Source organism: Xenopus laevis, chromosome 6S (assembly GCF_017654675.1).
Source record: "Xenopus laevis strain J_2021 chromosome 6S, Xenopus_laevis_v10.1, whole genome shotgun sequence".
Taxonomy (NCBI): Eukaryota; Metazoa; Chordata; class Amphibia; order Anura; family Pipidae; genus Xenopus; species Xenopus laevis.
Window position 1 is genome coordinate 132,790,062 of NC_054382.1, and position 23,597 is coordinate 132,813,658.

Sequence of the window (23,597 nt, forward strand, 5' to 3'; positions counted from 1 at the left end):
CCTTATACTGTACTGTCTAAGGGAATCAATATGGCACCTCCCTCCTCCCATATGTATAAATACAAATATATAGAGAAGAAATGTTCTGGGCACACAATAAGCTATACCCTCATACTGTGAGGCTAGGTAGCAGATCCAATCGAGTAAATATTTGGATTGCATTTTGGGTCGCGGGCTGCGGGTTCTGGTCGGATCCGGATCTCAAAATTGGTTCCGTACAGGACTCTACCTGGCGCCCTAGGCACATGCCTCTTCTGCCTACCCTTAGTTCCGGCCCTGATAAATGAACTTCTGGTTATAAATCGATTAGAATTCCTGGATGCCTGGACAGAAGTGCAGGGGCACTAGGAGGCGCAAGAGCATGCCTGTTACTGCTCATGTACAGAGCACTCTGACCGGGGCAATGGCTGTGCTGTGCATCATGTGGCATTTAAAGAAAATCTAGAAAAAGGAGCACAGAGCAGTGCCAGGGATACAGACCAGCCGTGTCCTGCCCTGCAGCGGGGCAGTCTGGTTGCTGTTAGACATTTTACATAAGTGAATGTAAAATGGATGAGGGGGCTATTCTAAGAAATTTTGCAATGTACATTCATTATTTATTTTGTTTTTATTCCAAGATATTAAAGGATACACTTACTGTTAATATGAATGAATTTTGCTACAACAGCGCCACCTGCTGGTCAGTTTCCCACCAGTCTGACCAGCAAGTAGTCAAGGAAGTTGTCAGGAGAAAGAAAGAGGCTGATGTTCTTCTGCTTAGGAATAAAATTAGAAACCTTTCTCACATCTTTCCTAAGCAGAAGAACATCAGTCTCTTTCTTTCTCCTGACAACTTCCTTGACTACTTGCTGGTCAGACTGGTGGGAAACTGACCAGCAGGTGGCGCTGTTGTAACAAAATTCATTCATATCAACAGCACATGTATCCTTAAATATTTTGGAATAAAAACAAAAGAAATAATGAATGTACATTGCAAAATGTCTTAGAATAGCCCCCTCATCCATTTTACATTCACTTCGTTTTTATGCGTTCAGCCGCAGGGGAGGGCAGGAGTAGACGCATTCAGTTTTTTTCAATGGGGCTGTACTCACGCAGGCGCATGTAGGCGCTGAACGCAGGTTGAGACGCAACATGCTGCATTTTTCCTGCGTTCGTCGCCTACATGTGCCTGTGTGAGTACAACCTCATTGAAAAAAACTGAATGCGTCTACTCCTGCCCTCACCTGTGGCTGAACGCATAAAAACGGTATGCAGGGGAGCGCAGCTTCAAACGCTCGTCTGTAAGAGCCCTTAATAAAGGAAATCCCGAGCCAGATGGTGCGGCTTAAGCTTCTAAATATCCGTTTATCTGGCTGCATTGTTGTTACCGCACTCTTGTTAATTATTCAAGTTTACACTTACATTTACTGTCCTGTTCCCGTTAAAGTAGTTACCCCTTTACCTTACTGTCCAACATATTAGCAACCCCCCCCCCAGTGTTTCATTGTGTTCTCCTTTAAGGGGGGTGTATTTAAAGGAGAAGGAAAGGCTAAAAGTAAGTAAGCTTTATCAGAAAGGTCTATATAAATACACCAGTAAAGCCTCAAAGTAATGCTGATCTGATTTCTCTGTCGAAAGAAACAGCACATTTCTTTCCTTCTATTGTGTACTCATGGGCTTCTGTATCAGACTTCCTGTTTTCAGCTTAAACCTCCAGGGCTAGGGCTTGAGCATGCTCAGTTTGTTCCTCCCTCCCTCTCCCCCTGCTGTAATCTGAGCTCAGAGCTATGAGTGAGCAGGGAGAGACTCAGGCAGGAAGTGATGTCACAGCAAGCTAATATGGCAGCTGCTATCCTAAACAAACAGTGACCTATCTGGAGCTGTTTACTCAGGTATGGAAAAGGATTCTAAAGAATAAAAATGGTGTTCTAGCTTGCGCTGTTGTGGCTAATCTATTGGCAATAAACTGCCTTGGTAGCTTTCCTTCTCATTTAACTTAAGGGAGAAATAAAACCAGAATCACCACCCTCCCCCCACCTGTGACTAATTGGCAACTTTCTACCCCAGGCCTGGCTCTTCTTGATAAAACACACCAGGTCAGGGTACGATGGTGTAGGGTGTGCCATCACCAGCTTTCAGCCTGTTCCCATTATCTTCTGGACCACCCTGGCCAAGTAACATAGTAAGTTAGGTTGAAAAAAGAGACATGTCCATCAAGTTCAACCTTTTAACTTTTTTAAACCTGCCTAACTGCCAGTTGATCCAGAGGAATTAAGTAGTGATGTGCGGGTCAGGGTTTCCTTGACCCACACCCGACCCTAACCCCCCCCCCTGCTAATACCTGCTCCCGCTTGGGGGGTCCTTTTATAGACCCGCACCGATGACGTCACAAAAGGAGCAAAGTGAGCAGACGTGACACTATAAAACTGGAAGTCGAATGCCGGCATTTGAAGGTGGCGGGCGGGCAGTGCAGGAGAAGAGCACAATCCGTACCAGCCCACCACCCGCGAGGTCAACCCGCGGGTATCGGGTCGGCCCGCACATCACTAGAAGGAAGGTATATGTATAGTACAGAATACTTTTGGTGATGACTGTTCTTGGTGTTATTCTTACAAGCAAGATGGCATTGAGAGCAGTGTTGGACTGGTGTGGCTGCCTCAGCTCAGGGCCCCCCACCCCAGTTGGGAGTTCCAGCTACTCCATGCGCAGTCCCCTCCCCCCCACTGCAAATCACGTACTGAGTGAATTAATTCCTTCTTGTGGACGCAGTTATGCAGTGGGGAATGTTGGTGCCTGCAATTCCCAATGGGGACTGGGCCTGGGTCGGCAGGGGCTAAGGGACCCACAAGGATCATGGTCCACCAGGTTTTTCCCCGTGTTTTGCCGTTGCATTTTTATAGAAAAGGAGCACCATCCTGGAGACGGAGCTTTACAGTGGTGGTGGTGCCTAACAAACTGGTAGTAATTTTGCCTTTAAAGGGGTTGTTCACCTTTGAGTTAACTGTTCGTTTGATGCAGAGAGTGATATTCTCAGACAATTTGCAATTGGTTTTCATTTTCAATTGGCTTTTTAATTCAGCAGCTCTCCAGTTTGCAGTTTCAGCCACCTGGTTGTTAGTGTTCAACTTACCTTAGCAACCATGCATTGATTTGAATAAGAGCAACGTTTCAGGCCCTACTGGACCCTTTATCAAGGCTAACACTGTGCTACTGGATTTTTTCATTGGATGTAAAAGTTGACCCAGCTTGCAGGCAAGGGTCTTCCGGTCTAGCACCTGGACCTGCATAGGTGAATACAAGTGGGTAGAGCACTCCTAACTATTTGCTATTGATTTGAATAAGAGACTGAAATATGAGTAGTAGAGGCCTAAATAGAAAGAGGAGTAATAAAAAGTAGCAATAACAATAAATGTGGAGCCTTACAGAGCATTTGTTTTTAGATGGGGTCAGTGACCCCCATATGAAAACTGGAAAGAGTCAGAAGAATAAGGCAAATAATTAAAACACTATAGAAAATAAATCATGGAGACCAATTGAAAAGTTGCATAGAATTAGCCATTCTATAACAACCACCCCTTTAAACCCTTTTTTCAGTTCAGTTGTTTTCAGATTGGTCCCCAGAAATAAAGACTTTTTTTCAATTACTTTCCATTATTTATTTTTTTACTGTTTTTTCCAAAATCCAAGTTTAAAATATAATGTTCGTGTCTCTGGCGTTTGAGTCTGGCAGCTCAGTAATTCAGGTGGAGACTTTGTTACAATATTGCTCCATTAGTTGATCCATTTCTCAGCAGCATCTCTGGAGTATTAGCAACTATTGTATCAAGTCTAACAGCTGCCTGTAATGAAACACAGAGATAAGAAATGTATCAACTAAATGTATCCATTTAGAACAGTTTACAGGGTCGGCGACCCCCCCCCCCCATCCCAGAGCTGCTTTAAATACTGGCAGGAAGCTTTCAACATCTGCTGAAGTGTGCGAATGTAATTATTTAATAAATATGTTTCTTGTGGCCACAGGCAAGTTCTCTGCCTTAGTTAGCCTTTAACCATTCTGCAGCTGTCATCTCTCCTTGCTGATTTATTTCCATCTGTAACAATAAAGGCTCTGTAAAGGCAAAGCTGAGCCCAGAGTTTATTTATTGCTGTGCTGACACAGGCTGGTTAGTAGGTTAAAACAACACAATGCAATCCGGCCAAGGCTATGGGACAATGTATTCTTACTGGTGCACACAGATTTCTCTTTCTTACTCTCTGCACAATACCTTATGTGCACTTTCACTGGATTTGTGAACACTCTAATCTTCTGATTGGCTGCAGGTTAGTTTAACACTACGAGCAATTTAATGTTCTTATTGGCTACAAGTTTTTTTTTTTTTTAGTATTTGTGTTTTTTGAGTGGCTGTCCCCATGGCTACACAGCAGCTTGTTTATATAAACTATAGTAGTACTTATCTGTTATCTACTGTGTATCCTGTGCTTGAATGGCTGCCCCCATGGCTACACAGCAGCTTGTTTATATAAACTATAGTAGTACTTATCTGTTATCTACTGTGTATCCTGTGCTTGAATGGCTGCCCTCATGGCTACACAGCAGCTTGTTTATATAAACTATAGTAGTACTTATCTGTTATCTACTGTGTATCCTGTGCTTGAATGGCTGCCCCCATGGCTACACAGCAGCTTGTTTATATAAACTATAGTAGTACTTATCTGTTATCTACTGTGTATCCAGTGCTTGAATGACTGCCCCCATGGCTACACAGCAGCTTGTTTATATAAACTATAGTAGTACTTATCTGTTATCTACTGTGTATCCTGTGCTTGAATGGCTGCCCCCATGGCTACAAAGCAGCTTGTTTATATAAACTATAGTAGTACTTATCTGTTATCTACTGTGTATCCTGTGCTTGAATGGCTGCCCCCATGGCTACACAGCAGCTTGTTTATATAAACTATAGTAGTACTTATCTGTTATCTACTGTGTATCCTGTGCTTGAATGGCTGCCCCCATGGCTACACAGCAGCTTATTTATATAAACTATAGTAGTACTTATCTGTTATCTACTGTGTATCCTGTGCTTGAATGGCTGCCCCCATGGCTACACAGCAGCTTGTTTATATAAACTATAGTAGTACTTATCTGTTATCTACTGTGTATCCTGTGCTTGAATGGCTGCCCCCATGGCTACACAGCAGCTTATTTATATAAACTATAGTAGTACTTATCTGTTATCTACTGTGTATCCTGTGCTTGAATGGCTGCCCCCATGGCTACACAGCAGCTTGTTTATATAAACTATAGTAGTACTTATCTGTTATCTACTGTGTATCCTGTGCTTGAATGGCTGCCCCCATGGCTACACAGCAGCTTGTTTATATAAACTATAGTAGTGCTTATCTGTTATCTACTGTGTATCCTGTGCTTGAATGGCTGCCCCCATGGCTACACAGCAGCTTGTTTATATAAACTATAGTAGTACTTATCTGTTATCTACTGTGTATCCTGTGCTTGAATGGCTGCCCCCATGGCTACACAGCAGCTTGTTTATATAAACTATAGTAGTACTTATCTGTTATCTACTGTGTATCCTGTGCTTGAATGGCTGCCCCCATGGCTACACACACAGCAGCTTGTTTATATAAACTATAGTAGTACTTATCTGTTATCTACTGTGTATCCTGTGCTTGAATGGCTGCCCCCATGGCTACACAACAGCTTGTTTATATAAATTATAGTAGTACTTATCTGTTATCTACTGTGTATCCTGTGCTTGAATGGCTGCCCCCATGGCTACACAGCAGCTTGTTTATATAAATTATAGTAGTACTTATCTGTTATCTACTGTGTATCCTGTGCTTGAATGGCTGCCCCCATGGCTACACAGCAGCTTGTTTATATAAACTATAGTTGTGTTTCTGAAGCAAACACACCAGTTTTACCAGCAGTACATTATGTTGTCATTCCTTTAAAACACTTTGATTTTTTGGTGTTACTTTATTTGTTCAGAGATTTGTTCCTTAACCAACATACATGTACATGTATCCCTTAATATCTTGGAATAAAAACAAAATAAATAATGAATGTACATTGCAAAAGTGCTTAGAATAGACCCCTCATCCATTTTACATTCACTTATTTGAAGGTTTACTTATCCTATAAGGCAGGGCCAGAATCAGTCAGCTGAAATCCACAGCCCCTGACCAGCGCCAGCAGATTGTGTTCGTGTCCGGAAGCCTTGTGTTGTATTTGTTGGGATGAAACTAGTGAAGCAGTGGCTGCACCTTCATGTTTGGGTTGGGTGCAGGTCAGATCGAGCGAGGTAACCGTTAGTAACCTGCAAGATCTGTTAGAGACCCAGGTCTATTAGTGAGAAGGCATTTACCCAAATTAAGAAAACATGCAACTGATATGCCACTGTGAACACAATTTGGGTTAGTCAGCCATGGGGCTAAATATAAGTAGAAAAAGATCATGTGACAGGTATTTTCAGATCAGCCATCTCCTCCGTGCAACTAGAAGGTGTCAAGAATAACCTCCGGACAGTCTGGGGGTTTCATGTGTTCTGTAAACCTAATAACTGGGGTTTTTTTTGCATTTCTCAGCCACTTTCCAATATCCATTCATTAAAAATGTTTAGTGGTTTAGTTACAGGTCTGTTAATCAGCCGGCTGCCGCTGTATGTTCCGAAGTGGCGGTATCATTGATACATAAATTGGGTGAAATTGTCAGTTACCGGGTTAGCTATCGCTGATTTTACACAATATCATTTGTTGTGTTTTTCTTGCCCTTGAACGGCCTGGGTGTTTTGCTCAGTACAGGATCACTGTGAATCATCTGGTACTGACAGAATTAGAGTGATTAGCCTGCACTGTATTTAATCACGCCATGTTATCTCTTTGTGATAATTTCCCAGTGAATAAGGGAGCGCCCAGCACTGTTTCCTTACATTGAGCTGAATTTTATCCCTACTCCTCCTAGAGGAACTTTTGCCAGTTTGTAGTGGTGGCATGACATTATGTGCAGTTCTTGTTACAAAGCCATTTCCTTTGTGGGTATTTAATTTGGCAACACACAGATGGCTACATTGCATACATTGCACCATCTTACTGACTTCCAGGAGGAATACGTGGCCTACAAGGGATGGCCAGTATTGTCCCAGGTCCTCATATATGTGAATCTGTTGGCTTCAAAACAGCCAATCACATCCCTTATTTGGCACCCACAGGGACTTTTTGCATTCTTATGTTGTTCTCCTTTACATTTGAATGTGGCTCATAGGTAAAAAGGTTGGGGACCCCTGATTTAGAGGGTACAAATTGGGGCTATTGCTCTGGGTCCTTTATATAGCAAGTGTCTTGGTAGAACAAGTGGTGTTAGGAAAGATGCCAACAGTAGGTCATGATAGAGAGAGTAGGACAAAATGGAGACAGTGGGCTGTAATGGACACAGTAGCTCATGACGGAGACAGTAGTTTATTATGTAGATATAAGCTAAGATGGTGACCATAGCTCATGATGGAGACAGTAGTTGATAACGGAGACAGTTGCTCATGATGGATAAAATAGCTGGTGATGGGGATAAAAGTTTATAATGGAGGCAGTAGCTCATGATGAATAAAGTAACTGGAGATGGGGACAGTAGCTCATGATAGAGACTAGCTTGTGAGTGAGTAGACTGTAGTTTATAATGGAGGCAGTAGCTCATGATGAATAAAGTAGCTGGTGATGGGGACAGTAGCTCATGATAAAGACTAGCTTGTGAGTAAGTAGACTGTAGTTCATAATGGAGGCAGTAGCTCATGATAGAGACTAGCTTGTGAGTAAGTAGACTGTAGTTTATAATGGAGGCAGTCGCTCATGATGGATAAAGTAGCTGGTGCTTGAGACAGTAACTCATGATAGAGACTGTAACTCGTGAGTAGACTGTAGTTTATAATGGAGGCAGTAGCTGATGGATAAAGTAGCTGGTGATGGGGACAGTAGCTCATGATAGAGACTGTAGCTTGTGAGTAAGTAAACTGTAGTTTATAATGGAGGCAGTAGATCATGATGAATTAAGTAGCTGGTGCTTGAGACAGTAACTCATGATAGAGACTGTAACTTGTGAGTACACTGTAGTTTATAATGGAGGCAGTAGTTCATGATGGATAAAGTAGCTGGTGCTGGAGACAGTAACTCATGATAGAGTCTGTAGCTTGTGAGTAGACTGTAATGGAGGCAGTAGCTTATGATGAATAAAGTAGCTGGTGATGGAGACAGTAGCCCATGATAGAGACTGTAACGCGTGAGTAGACTGTAGTTTATAATGGAGGCAGTAGCTCATGATGGACACAGTAGTGGATATAATTGACAGTAGCTGGTTAAGGACATAGTAAGACAATATGACAATAGTAGGACAAGATAAGTGAAAATAACATGTTATTGCTCTGCTAGAAAACTTGTTGCCTGGATTTTGTTATCTAGGCTGGGGATTGCTAAGAGGTTCTACTTCAGCAGCTGGAGGGCCATTGGTTGCAAAGTCTTGTTTTATATACATGGCTAGTTATACATAACTAGCTGGTGCCCCACTACATCTAAAGACAGCCTGGCTCATGGGCAGAAGATTATATGTCACATGAAGTGGCTCCTCGCTGTTTCCTGACCTGCTGCCTTTTTTTTGTTGTAGGTCTTCCTGAGCAATACTACAGCCTAACATGGTTCCTGAGCCCCATTCTTGGTTTGATCTTCACTCCTCTCATTGGCTCTGCTAGTGACCGCTGCACGTTGAGATGGGGCCGCAGGCGTCCTTTCATTCTCGCTCTGAGTGTTGGAGTTCTGCTGGGCGTTGCACTTTTCCTCAATGGTTCTGTTATCGGTGAGTACAAAGATTCTTCTCTTCATGGACTTGTTTTAACTGAAAGTCATATGGTCAGTAATGCTATTTTTATCAGTTATGTTTTCATTTTTATTGCTCTGTCAAAGGAATCCTAAAGAAAAACAGGTATGATATCCATTATTAGGAAACCCGTTATCCAGAAATATCCGAATTATGGAAAGGCCGTCTCTCATTTTATCCAAATAATTTAAAAAAAATGTAAAACTGATTTCCTTTTTCTGTGTAATAATAAAACAGTCGCTTGTACTTGATCCCAACTAAGATATAATTAATCCTTATTGGAGGCAAAACCAGCCTATTGGGTTTATTTCATGTTTACATGATTTTCTAGTCGACTTAAGGGATGAAGATCCAAATTACAGAAATATCCGTTATCCAAAAATTCCCAGGTACCGAGCATTCTGGATAACAGGAATACAAGGTAGATAAACCAGCGCTAGAAGCTCGGGAAAAGAAGAAAAAATATATGGTGTAGTATTTCTTTGTTAGATATATAACACCCCTGTGGCTATTAAAAGTAAGACCGTGTCTCTCCACCTGTGCGGTTTAATCACCCCGCAACCGTTCACCAGAGTGTAAATAATTCACCGCCTGTGTTTGACATACGAATATACTCACAGACGTTTTAAATATTTGTTCGCACTAAGAACGTTCGTTGTTGCTCCGTTCGTTTAGGCATCTAAGGACATATGCTTAACATCGTGTAAAACTATTTATTAAACGAATTTAAAAGTTTAAAATTTCACTCACAAAAATTTCTTGAGGTATGCACATATAAAGAGTCAATTCAAGGTCCTCGCAGCTCCACCACGATTTGTTCCGCTGTATGAAGTTGTTAATTTGCCGGCATAGTCAGCGTGCGGTGTTTGGGCCCTCTTGGATGACATCACAGCCGACGCGTTTCGTCTTAGACAGACTTTCTCAAGGCTTCAGAAAGTAAACAAAAGAGAATTTAAAATTGAACATAACATTAACTGTAGAACGAAAAATGTTATATATTGTCTACAATGTCCATGTGGACTACAATATATAGGCAAAACAAATAGAGAATTAAGGGAACGCGTTAGGGAACATGTAAACAATATTAAAAAAGGGAAAGAAAACCACAGTGTATCCAAACACTTCAAAGAACATCACAAAATGAACCCCGCAGGTTTAATGTACTGGGGTATAGAGGTAATAAAAAACCAATGGAGAGGAGGTGATTTAACAAAAAAAACATTGCAAAATGAGAGTAAATGGATTTATAGGGTGGAATCATATATACCTAAGGGATTAAATATAGATATTAATTTAAGGGCCTTCCTATAATCAAAACTGGGTAATGAGAAAAGAAATTTGAGAAGTGTGTATATTATTAATAGGAAATGGGCAATATAATACAAAAGATTTTAAAGTCTATTGGTAATTTTAGGAAGTTTGAAATGTAACAGATGTATATGTAAGAAATGGACAATGCTTTGTAAAATGTATATTTTAAATTCAGTGCACAAAATAAAACGGGTTGCTAGGACAACCGCTACGATCGGTAACAGGAAGTACGTCGTAGCCGTTGCTACGACAACGAAAAGAACAAAAGGCGCACTTGCGCACAGAAAGTTCTGAAGCCTTGAGAAAGTCTGTCTAAGACGAAACGCGTCAGCTGTGACGTCATCCAAGGGGGCCCAAACACCGCACGCTGACTATGCCGGCAAATTAACAACTTCATACAGCGGAGCAAATCGTGGTGGAGCTGCGAGGACCTTGAATTGACTCTTTATATGTGCATACCACAAGAAAGTTTTGTGAGTGAAATTTTAAACTTTTAAATTCGTTTAATAAATTGTTTTACACGATGTTAAGCATATGTCCTTAGATGCCTAAACGAACGGAGCAACAACGAACGTTCTTAGTGCGAACAAATATTTAAAACGTCTGTGAGTATATTCGTATGTCAAACACAGGCGGTGAATTATTTACACTCTGGTGAACGGTTGCGGGGTGATTAAACCGCACAGGTGGAGAGACACGGTCTTACTTTTAATAGCCACAGGGGTGTTATATATCTAACAAAGAAATACTACACCATATATTTTTTCTTCTTTCCCCGAGCTTCTAGCGCTGGTTTATCTACCTTGTATTCCTACTATATATCCGAAGGAGAACGGATTTCCTAACCGGCAGAGGGGCGTGAACTACAGAACTTGGATAAAAAATTTTTTCTATTCTGGATAACAGGTCCCATACCTGTACTGTCATTGATTAGTGTGTAGAACTGAGGCAGGTCCATACCTAACTGGCTGAAACTTGGCCTCAACCCCCTTGGCTGCAACATATGACTTGGCACTGCCTCGTTGTGTTGGTTTGTGTGCGTCTTTTGTCCAACTGACATTCTGCATATGTGTAAATACTTGTTGCACTTATTCTAACATCACTGTATCAGTAAAACTGTTTTCTGAGCAAACCTAACCCCAGTACCCTGCATGGCAACCTCCATAGCAACAGAGATTGTTTCATTAGAGATCACTAAAATAATGAAAAGTGAACGTTGTCTTTTAAGAGTGCTATGTGCAAATGAATTATAGTGGAAGTAAAGGATCCCCTACAAGAAGCAACTTTGAAGCTGTTGCCCTCTTCTCTGCACTCTTCTCTGACTTCAATGTCTTCTCTGCAGCATGGGCCAATAGGAAAACAGCACAAATGGTGGCCAAGGGTTAAAAAACTCTAGGTGCTATGTACAGGTATGGGATCTGTTATCCAGAATGCTCGGGACCTAACGGATCTTTCCATGATTTGTATCTTAATACCGTATATCATGTAAACACTAAATAAACCCAATAGGCTGGTTTTGCCTCCAATAAGGATTAATTTTATCTTAGTTGGGATCAAGTACAAGCGACTGTTTTATTATTACACAGAAACATGAAAATCATTTTAAAAAAATTTGGATTATTTGGATACTGTCTATGAGAGACGGAACTTTCTAGATAATGGGTTTCCTGATAACGGACCCCATACCTGTATACTTATATTCAATTGGGTCCAATTGCAAACAGCGTGCAGCCTTTCAACAGTATTAGAGAGCAAGCTGGGACTGGCATCACCAGGACATGGGTAAGGATAGAACTATCTGGAGTAATGGGGCCCTGGGGTTCTGGGTCAGGTATTGAGGGTGATTATTAAATGTTTGGATGACTGGGCAGGACCCAAACTATTGTCTTTTTATACAGACAGGTAATATATATGTGTATATATATATATATATTCTGAAAGTAGCTGCATTCCTTCCTTCTCAATCAGAGGTGGGTGCTTGTTTAATTATATCATACAATCTTCAAAGCGGACCTGCACTCCAGAATTTTCATTCAAAAAGATTTTTAGAGATATATATATACATATATATGCCGTTGGTGTCCGCACTCATGATCAATATGTATGATACAGAATATTGAAGGATCAGCACACTCTTTCCATTTCGTGAATGAAGTATTTTTATTGGTAACACAGCATTATATCCGACGTTTCGGTCCCATCCTTGATAAAGGTCCCCAGTTGGGACCAAAACGTCGGAAATAATGCTGTGTTACCAATAAAAATACTTCATTCACGAAATGGAAAGAGTGGGCTGATCCTTCAATATTTTATATATATATATACACATACACACAAGGAAGGTGGCCCGCAGTCCAAATATCCGTATTTCTCAAAGTGTTTTATTCCATAAATTCTTGGGGTCTCTTTCAAGACCCCAAGAACCTTGAAAAAGGCCTCAAGCAGGAGCCGAAACATTGGTGTAACTTATGGAATAAAATACAATAATACCGGCCTATATATTTATCTTTTTTCCCCTATTAATAACATTGGGATCAACCACCATTTTTACCGGCCAGGCTGGTAAAATACCAGCCAGGTGACAACTCTACCTCCTGCTCATGTTTAAAGTCTTTCCCGAATTGTGCCCGTGCTCGCGCACAGCCTGGCAAGAGCAGGGCCTCCATTAGAAATCATGGGGCCCCGTACAACAAAATTTCCAGGGGCCCCTGACACCAGCGCTAAAAAAGGAAACCCCCCCCACACACAAGTTATAAAAAGCTATTGATGGTCAGGGCCCCCTTATAAGTTAAAAAAAAACTGTAGTGCCAGGGCCCCTCATAAAAGTTTTTTAAAGAATTGGTGGTCAGGGCCCCCCTGGCGCCTATGAATTGTTTTCCTGACTTCGGGTCTTTTTGCCACTTCGGGACTTCAGCTGTTTGGATCTTTGGCAGTTCGGGATTTCGGAGGGAGGCGGCACAGCTTTGGCGCTGTCAAGGGGAGGCGGCTCTTTCAAAAAGTGCAGCACAGCCGGGCCCCCCTTCAGGCACGGGCCTGGTACAGTTGTAGCCCCTGTACCCCCCCTGATGGTCCTGGGCGGAAGCACCCCCTGTATTAGTAAGCTTGGCTAGTGACATATAGCAGATGCCCTGGCACAATAATGGAGCGGTGTTGTATGTAACTGTCTTGGCCGTGGGACTGTGCGGGGGGGGATCCTACTCAGGAATTACACGGCTCCACTAACTGTGCCAGTTCTTGGCTTGGGAAAGCACTAGGAACCTGTTCACAGGGAAGCCTTTCCTGTTGTGATCAATTTTCTTTCCTTTTATTGCATATCTCACAATGCTTCCTGCTTCCAGTATTATTATTCCAAAAATTATCTCCTTTTTTCTTCCTTACACAGACTTGTTGTTTGAAAAAGACCAGAATTAGGTTTTGTCTTGGTGTTTTTTTCTCCCTAGAAAAGTAAATACGTGCTGGATAGATTACTTGCAATTATTTATTTTTAAAGTAGGAATACAGAAACACCATACAGAAGGAATTGCTCTTGTAATGTCTACAGAAACTGTTGTTCCAAAGAGCTTGCAATCTAATAAATATTGAGGGTATTTTAGAGAGTATTTTAATCAAAAAAAGTCTGACCAAAATAGAATCCTCGGTTGGACCCTATTTATTATTAAAAGATTACACTTTAATCGGATCTGGGACAAACACAAAAAAAATTGAAAATTGAAAATCAGAATCATGCAATTTTAGTTTTTTCCCGAATTTCTTGATCTTTTCAGGCTTTTTCCAAAAAAGCCAGAATTTTTCAGATATTTCCCTGAAAAGTCAGAACTAGTAGAATTTTTGTACTAATTCCAGCGAAGACCATAGAACCTTCCAAATAGCAACCTCTCCCATTGACTTATATACAACCTTCGGTAGGTCTGAAATGTCGGCTTTTCGGATTCAGACTTTTTCCATCCTCTGGGTATAATAAATCTCGAAATATTCTATGTTTTTTTTCCACTAAAAATTCAGATTTTATAGTAAAAAAAAACTTGATTTTTTTTGAGTTTTTGGCATTCAGAATAAAATAAACAACCCCCTGATCGTACTATTCTTAAGGTTTTGTTTTAGAAATTTACAGGGGGAATTGTCATTGAGGCCATTATGCATATTATTATTAGGCTACAGTAATTTGCCTGACCACATAGTTATCTGCATTGGCATGAGGGTCTGTTATCTGGAAACCTATTAACCATTCTACCATTTTCTTAATTTTATCATAATTCCCCTTTTCTCTGACAATGAGTTGCACTTGATTTTAAGCAATTTAGCATCAATACACGGTAAAGGCATAACAATCATGTTTTTTTTATCTGACATTTTAATGTTTTTTTCAGGATTTTTGGCATAGGGTTCCAATTAACAGACATAGCTCCCATATGTGTATAGAATTTTTCTTTTACTTGAATACGCATTAAAAATCCACCATAACAGATTCTATGAGATTAGACTCGATTGTTCAGTTGTTATCATATATTCTCTCTCCAGGATCTAGATCAATGTGTACGACTTTGTGTTAAACAATTTCATTGAGCTCTTTATTGTCCCATTGCATAGGTCTCTCAGTTGGCGATGTTCCGGACAAACAGCCCATCGGAATAATCCTGACGGTGCTGGGTGTTGTGGTGTTGGACTTTTGCGCTGACGCAACAGAAGGACCCATCCGAGCTTATCTACTTGATGTGGCCGACAATGATGAACAGGACATGGCACTTAATATCCACGCCTTCTCCGCAGGTATGTAGAGATATTGTGGTATGTGTGTCCCATCTGCTCCAGTTCAGGTACGACATCCAATATCTCCCAACAACAGAAGGGCAACAGCTTAAACATTTGTCAGATAATGATTTTCCAAGGTAAATTTTTAAAGGGCCATTGCAGCTTAATCTCCTCCTACAGGCATTCAATAATCCCATCACACGTTGTGGCCTGGGAGGGAGTTTTGATGTCCATGCAGAGCAACAAAACAAGTAAAAATGCCTCCGCTTTGTAGAATATGGGGACAGTTGTCTTTAAAACAATCCAGTCACATAATTGTGTAATATTCTCACAGCTGACATTATGTTTTCCCTCCAGGTCTTGGTGGAGCTGTTGGCTATATGCTTGGTGGCCTGGACTGGACTCAGACTTTCCTTGGGAGTCTGTTCAAATCTCAAGAACAAGTGTTGTTCTTCTTTGCAGCCATTATTTTTTCAGTGTCCGTTGTGCTTCACCTCTTTAGCATTGAAGAAGAACAGTACAGCCCTCAGCAGGACCGTCTTGAAGATGAAGGGGATACTTTATCCAGTGTCAAGATGAGCAGCACCATCGCACCCATGTCTCGATTAAATGTTATCAATGAGGATGAGGCCTACTCAACGTTTCCCGATGAAGTGCAGTCAGAGAACGATCTCAGCTTGGACTTCCTCGAGGTGGACATTGTGAGGAGTAAAAGCGACTCTGTTTTGCACATGCCTGACGCAACCTTAGATTATGAATCAGAGCTGCTCTTTTTAAATGATATCGAGCCTTCAATTTTCCAAGACTGTTCATATCCAAACACCCCACGCAGCAACAGCCAGGAACTAATGAAATACAAATTTAACCGACTCTCTGCGTTCCTCAGGGAGAATGAGAAAGAAGAGGAAATGTTGCTTGATAACCACATTAATGAAGCCAAAGTTCCCAACGGCAGTGATTACTTTCCAAAAGAGAACGGGAATGGAAACACAGCAATAGGCATGAAGCAGTCTTGTACTGCCAACTCCATGCGTCGGAGGAGACACATGTTCTATCGCCAGCCATCTTATACTTTCTCATACTACGGCAAAGTTGGTTCCCACCGGTATAGATATAGAAGAGCCAATGCCATATTGTTGATAAAGTCGTCACGCAGCATGAATGACATTTATGATATTCAGAAAAAGCAACGGCAGAGACAGAGGCACAGAAACCAGAGTGGTGCCACCAATTCCAGTGGAGACACGGAGAGTGAGGAAGGTGAGACTGAAACCACCGTCAGGCTCCTTTGGTTGTCCATGCTGAAGATGCCCAAGGAACTCATGAGGCTTTGCATTTGCCATCTGCTGACTTGGTTTTCAATCATCGCTGAAGCTGTGTTTTACACCGATTTCATGGGACAGGTCATTTTTGAAGGTGACCCCCAGGTAAAGTCATTAGCATATTGATTGCCTTAGTCTTCTTGCATATGAACCTTGCCCGGCCATGTCCTTACTGTTTTTCCTTCTGCAGGGTCTATTTAATTCAACAGAATTGCATAACTACAATGCTGGTGTTCAGATGGGATGCTGGGGATTAGTGATTTATGCTGCTACTGCTGCTGTTTGCTCAGGTAATTCTCTATCCAATACCTTAGGTACTTTCTTATTATTGCTGAGAAAAAGCAAACCAGTTCAAAATTATGTTAACTGCCATATACCTCAACTTTCTGGATAGCATGTTTCCGCATAATAGATCCCATACCTGTAGGTCAGATTAAATATTACATAGCAAAACAGGAAAATTCTCATTAGGACACAGATGTAGAGTAGAAATTAAAAAACAGTCTTTAAAGTAGGGATGCACCGAATCCACTATTTTGGATTCGGCTGAACCCCTGAATCCTTTGTGAAACATTCTGCCAAATATCGAACCGAATCCTAATTTGTTTGCATATGCAAATTAGGGATTGGAAAGGGAAAAACATTTTACTTCTTTGTTTTGTGACAAAAAGTAATGCAATTTCCATCCACGTCCTCTAATTTGCATATGCAAATTAGGATTCGGTTCAGCCTGGCAGAATGATTCGGCCGAATCTGAATCCTGCTGAAAAAGGCCAAATCCTGGCCGAATCCCGAACCGAATCCTGGATTCGGTGCATCCCTACTTTAAAGGGCACCTGTTGGGCAAAAATATCCACAGCCAAAGGTGCGGACTAATAGAGTCTGTATTTCTTTTTGGGGGCAACAGTAGTTATTGAAAAAATTGCCCCCTGCCAGCGCTAGAGGGAGCTCCCGGTGTGAGCAGCAATGTCAATCAGAGCTCATGCGCAAATGCGCTTCTGATGTCACATAATGAGCAAGTCGAGGCATTCGATTTATGTGCATGTGTGTTCTTCAATATGGCAGCTCATACCGGGAGCTCCCTCCCAGTGCGGGTGGCCTAGTGCTGGCGGGGGGCAATTTAAATTTAAAAAAAAACTACTGTTACCCCCAACCGGAGTCCGGGTTCTATTAGACAACACCATTTATGCCCAACAGGTGCCCTTTAAGGATTTACTTTTGCCCATGAAACTTCTCCTCAATGCCAAGTTACTGTTTTTTTAGTACTACGTATTAGAGTGCCCCGTACTGAGAATAAATGGAATTGGTAAACTCCAGTCTAAGGAAATGTGCGTTTCATTTTGTTGTCCCAAGCGCATGGTGCAGAATATGTGAAACAAGCCTATCATGTGGCTCGCTAATTAAATAGAAGGCATATCAGTCGTTCAGAGATCAGCCTTAGCAGATATTTACAGTTTCTCTTTCATGATTCTCGATGGTGGACAAATGCAATGTCTGTGCCATGGAGGCAGTCAAAATGTTTTCATGCCTGAAGCTGATTTTCTTGTACATTGGAAAAATAAGGGAATATTCAGGGATGCCTGTTAGACGGGGTGTTGTGGGACCACTGATAATAATCAGAGGGAAGAGGGCGGAAGGGGTTATTGTAATTCCACCATCCCAAGCAGAACAACTTCATTGTAAACTAATGAATACAAATGTGCAAATGATTATTTCATCTACTTTTTTTCCCATTCATGTAATGATTGTAGTGTAGAAAGTTAATTCTTATCATCCTTGTACCTTCCCTTACACATATAGTTAAGTTTTATAGGTTAGCTTAGGTTTCTGGGAAAAGTAGACTTCCATTTTCTTACACTGTCGCACCTCTGCAGCTTTGTTACAGAAATACCTGGATAATTATGACTTGAGCATCAAGGTGATCTACATTCTGGGAACCCTGGGATTTTCTATTGGAACCGCAGTCATGTCCATCTTCCCCAACATCTACGTCTCCATGATCATGATCAGCACCATGGGAATTGTCTCCATGAGTATCTCCTACTGCCCTTACGCACTCCTTGGCCAGTACCATGAAATTAAAGAGGTGAGTAGGAATACGCAAACATTTTTTTTTAGACTTTTCATACCTTTGTAGGCAAAAGTATTATTTATTTCATTTATAACAAATCCCCCTCTCGTCCTTCCAAACACTTTTTTAAGTTCAGTTGTTTTCAGATTGTTCACCATAAACAAAGGATTTTTTCAATAGCTTTCTATCTTTTATTTTTTACTGTTTTCGCCAAAATTTAAGTTCAAAGTTGAATGTTTGTGTCTGTAGTGTTTCAGTCCAGTTCCAGTTCAGTGATCCCCTGAGCTCTCTCTGAACAATTTGCTACATTTAGGGGCACATTTACTTAGCTCGAGTGTAGGACTAGAAGGAAAAATACTTCGAATTTCAAAGTATTTTTTTGGCTACTTCGACCATCGAATTGGCTACTTCGACCTTCGACTACGACTTCGAATCGAACGATTCGAACTAAAAATCGTTCGTCTATTCAACCATTCAATAGTCGAACTACTGTCTCTTTAAAAAAACTTCGACCACCTACTTCGCCATCTAAAACCGAGCACCAATGTTAGCCTATGGGGAAGGTCCCCATAGGCTTTCCTAATAATTTGTGATCGAAGGAAAATCGTTCGATCGATCGATTTTTGCTTCAATCGTTCAATCGAACGAATTGCGGTAAATCCTTCGACTTTGATATTCAAAGTCGAAGGATTTATCTTTGATGGTCGAATATCGAGGGTTAATTAACCCTCGATATTTGACCTATAGTAAATGTGCCCCTTAGTTGCTACATTTAGTTGCTACATTTAGTTGATACAATTAGTTGATCCATTTCTCAGCAGTGTCTGTGGAGTATTAGCAACTATTGTATCAATTCAGCTGCTTTTAATGAAACTCAGGGTTTCTGCTCAGCAGCGACAAAGATAACAAATGTATCAACTAAATGTATCAATTTAGAACAGTTAAAGAGTCGGCGACCCCTTCCCCCTTTCCACAGCTGCTTTAAAAAATAAAACTTTACACCTCAATATTAGAAAAACGGTCACAAATAGAAAATAGAAAGTAATTGGAAAAAGTCTTTATTTCTGGTGAACAATCTGAAACCAACTGAACTGAAAAAATAGTTTGAAGGTGAACAACCCCTTTAAGCATTCATTAAAAACAAATTTCCCCGTATTCCCACTGTATCAGACCGTCCATTAGGATCAGATAATGGAATCTAAAGCATCTCAGATTGTCTGTTAATTTTATTTGTAATTTTTTACGTAGAATGAAACTGGGGCTGCTTGGCTGGGACAGGAATTCTGCATGTTGACCTTTCAATGAATTTATATATTGACCTGTGGATTATGATAAAATCAGCAGATTAGCATTTTAATACTAAATATCCACCCAGTGTAGCTGGGAATTCTGATTGTGGATTTTGTTTTAGCCTCAGAGTTCTATTGAGTATTTCCTATTTAGAATACTTAAAGGAAAACTATACCCCCCCAAACAATGTGGGTCTCTATAAAAAGATATTGCATAAAACAGCTCATATGTAAAATCCTGCTTCATGTAAATAAACCATTTTCATAATAATATACTTTTCTAGTAGTATGTGCCATTGGGTAATCATAAATAGAAAATTGCCATTTTAAAAAATAAGGGCCGCCCCCTGGGATCATACGATTCACTGTACTCACAAACATACCAACAAACCATACATGTTAGGTCACATGAGCCAATTAACAGACAGAGTTGTGTCTTTTGCTTCAACACTTCTTCCTGTTACAGTTAGAGCTGTAGTATTTCTGGTCAGCTGATCTCTTCCTGTTACAGTTAGAGCTGTAGTATTTCTGGTCAGGGGATCTCTTCCTGTTACAGTTAGAGCTGCAGTATTTCTGGTCAGGTGATCTCTCCCTGTTACAGTTAGAGCTGTAGTATTTCTGGTCAGGTGATCTCTTCCTGTTACAGTTAGAGCTGCAGTATTTCTGGTCAGGGGATCTCTTCCTGTTACAGTTAGAGCTGCAGTATTTCTGGTCAGGTGATCTCTCCCTGTTACAGTTAGAGCTGTAGTATTTCTGGTCAGGTGATCTCTTCCTGTTACAGTTAGAGTTGTAGTATTTCTGGTCAGGTGACCTCTTCCTGTTACAGTTAGAGTTGTAGTATTTCTGGTCTGGTGACCTCTTCCTGTTACAGTTAGAGCTGCAGTATTTCTGGTCAGGTGATCTCTTCCTGTTACAGTTAGAGCTGCAGTATTTCTGGTCAGGTGATCTGTTCCTGTTACAGTTAGAGCTGCAGTATTTCTGGTCAGGTGATCACTTCCTGTTACAGTTAGAGCTGCAGTATTTCTGGTCAGGTGATCTCTTCCTGTTACAGTTAGAGCTGCAGCATTTCTGGTCAGGTGATCTCTTCCTGTTACAGCTAGAGCTGCAGTATTTCTGGTCAGGTGATCTCTTCCTGTTACAGTTAGAGTTGTAGTATTTCTGGTCTGGTGACCTCTTCCTGTTACAGTTAGAGCTGCAGTATTTCTGCTCAGGTGATCTCTTCCTGTTACAGTTAGAGCTGCAGTATTTCTGGTCAGGTGATCTCTGAGACAGCACGCAGACCATCACAAAATGGTGGCTCAAGGCAAGAGATGTAAAAGGGCAAGATTTACTTAAATATATATTCCAGTTTGGTAAGATTCTTTAATATGCCACTTAATATAATATTAACTATCTGTTACTTAAGTGTTCATTTTCGGGGTATAGTTTTCCTTTAAGATGGCCATGGATATGCAGATTTTCCCCTTGTGGACGAACCATCCAACGCTGCAATATTTCAACCTGCCGCTAACCATATATTTAAATAAAGTAGTAAAAGAATAAATCAGATGATGTTCTGGGCGTGACAGCAATCGCACAAAAGTTATGTCTGACAAATAGTAGTGACAGTCGCACATTGATATCATCCGAGGCAATACATCCAGGGGAAATTATCATTAGCCGACAGGAATCTTTTAACCTGTCCAATCAACTAAATGACCGATCGCCATGGCACCAGAAATGTCGGAATGATCCACACACGGTGCCAAAATCTAACAAAACTTCGATTCGTACAACTTTTATCTTTGCTGATATTGGGTACTGCTCAGTGACATGATGCTAATGCCTTAGTTTTAACAAGCTAATTGTGATTGACTTCAGAGTAGAAAGGAGCACTTCTGTGTCTTTAGTCCCCACATTAACATGCACTGCATACACTGGGGGTGTTGAATCTTATCACAACCAATAACCCGCTGAGCTCCAACACCCCCATAGCACATTATTCAGAAAGTAGTGGATACATTGATCTGCCTTGATGCACGTCAGTTCATGAATCATTAGAATCCCCCAGTTGGATCAAAGCTGAACTTGTCTTTGGATAGTGTATTACACACACATTGGAAATCGTTGTTTCAGTAAAACAATACAAGATGGAGTCTCTAATTTCTCCCCATTTCTCTCCTGCAGTATATACATCACAGCCCTGGGAATTCAAAGCGAGGCTTCGGCATAGACTGTGCTATCCTGTCCTGCCAGGTTTATATCTCACAGATATTAGTGGCCTCAGCCCTAGGAGGAGTTGTTGATGCTGTCGGCACAGTAAGGGTGATACCCTTGGTGGCATCAGTTGGTTCCTTCTTAGGATTTCTAACTGCGGCCTTCTTGGTTATCTACCCCAATGTCTCAGAAGAGTCCAAAGAAGATCAGAAAAAGCAGAACCCCCCAGTGACTCCAGTCAACAATGGAGTGGATTCCGAAAAACCAGCTGTCTTGAAACTCACCCACAAAGCGGTCACAGTTTCTACAGGCGTTGAAAGTGAATCTGCTGTTTGAGCTGGAGGTTTGTCCAACCTTTCCCCCATTCCAAGCAGCACAATTGCATAGGGGGCAGGTATCTTGCAAGACAGCAGATGAGAGCCATGTCTCCATTGTGATATCACCACACATCTGCTGCGTAAAAATTAAAAATCATACGGCTTGTTCAAACTTGAACCTTTACGATCATTTCCAATTTATAAATTAAAAATAAAAAAAAAATATTGTTCTTTAATGCAAATCAAGGTTTCACGCTGCATGTTTACTCTTAAGGCAAGCATTGGGGTATATAAATATCACCTTTAAGCTTAAAATCCCCCTCTGCATTTCTCTTGGTGTTCTATGTTATGGAGCATAGCAATCCTCATACGTTAGGGTTGTGTTTCAGCTTTGCACCAATCAAATTCCATCTATCAGTATGGTAGTTCTTGCTTCTGTTGTCTCAGGAGTCACCTTCATTTTTTATTGCTGTCGCCAAGAAGTTTAAAAGCACTTTTGCTATCTTTTTTGTGTAACATGCTTTCTTGGACGCCTGTTTATATTTTTTGGAATGTACGTTCTGCATTTAAAGGGGTTGTAGAACATGTTCACCTGATTTAAAGGGCTTTGAGCTAGAAGCCAGGTAGACATTACTGATTTGCAGGGATATAGATTGCAGGCTGCAGTACCACTTCTCACCACTTGTGGTCGGTGGCCTGTTTCTTCAGTAGGGCAGCCATATAACAGCGCCACTATCTGATAAAACAGAAAACATTGATCTCCATCTCCCAGAAATGGCTGATTCCATAAATTCAACCATATATCTCTAACACAACCCCCTTCAGTGTACAGTCTGATCCGCTAGGGGTCACTAAACTTAATAGCAATACACAAATAAATACAGATTTATTTGTGTTGACTGAAGTGGAGAATTTGGAGTGGGGGGTAACCTTTGCTGACGAACGGTTAGTCCTTACATTCTGAAATAAAATGAGCACCAGTGAGACCCTGAAAATGTTTAGATAGATCCAGCAATACATTCTTCCAATGCCTTTTTCTCAATACACAATCAAATATACCAGCAGTGGTTTGCGTAACCCCCCGTAGAGTTTAGCACAGAGTCCAAGGTCCCACCTGCTGTGTTTATGATTATGCTGTAAAAATGAAAATGTTACACTATTGTTTTTGGAGAGGGTTGTAGTTCACTTTATTTGCTTTCCATATTGTTCTCGGGATACTTTTCACTTTGTTCTGCTACATTTGCGTTCTGGCTTATATGAAATAAGTGTTAATTTAGCCTGTTACGACCAGAAAAGCTTCTGGGTCTCCCAACAAATCATTTATATGTCAGCAGCACTTTTTGACCTTTAAAAAAAAAAAAAAACGGGTTCATAAATCAGTAATGGTCTTAACATGGGATTAAAAACAAATGTTTATTAGGGATGTATCCGTTAATGTAGAAACCACAACATTCCTGATTTAAAATATAGAAGAGTTTAGGCCAC

At 40.9% G+C, this 23,597-nt stretch overlaps 1 protein-coding gene across 2 annotated transcripts in view; it reads left to right on the top strand.

Annotated features, from left to right (window-relative positions):
• slc45a4.S (solute carrier family 45 member 4 S homeolog) overlaps positions 1–22,354 on the top strand; it is a 70,078-nt gene extending 47,724 nt beyond the window's left edge. For both annotated transcript variants that reach the window (XM_018223989.2, XM_041568036.1), the window contains exons 3-8: positions 8,648–8,836; positions 14,756–14,935; positions 15,275–16,344; positions 16,430–16,529; positions 18,114–18,325; positions 21,766–22,354. In XM_018223989.2, coding sequence (XP_018079478.1) covers positions 8,648–8,836; positions 14,756–14,935; positions 15,275–16,344; positions 16,430–16,529; positions 18,114–18,325; positions 21,766–22,131 — 2,117 coding nt within the window. In that variant the 3' untranslated portion in view covers positions 22,132–22,354. The remainder of the gene's footprint in view (positions 1–8,647; positions 8,837–14,755; positions 14,936–15,274; positions 16,345–16,429; positions 16,530–18,113; positions 18,326–21,765) is intronic.
• The last annotated feature ends 1,243 nt before the right edge of the window (positions 22,355–23,597 follow it).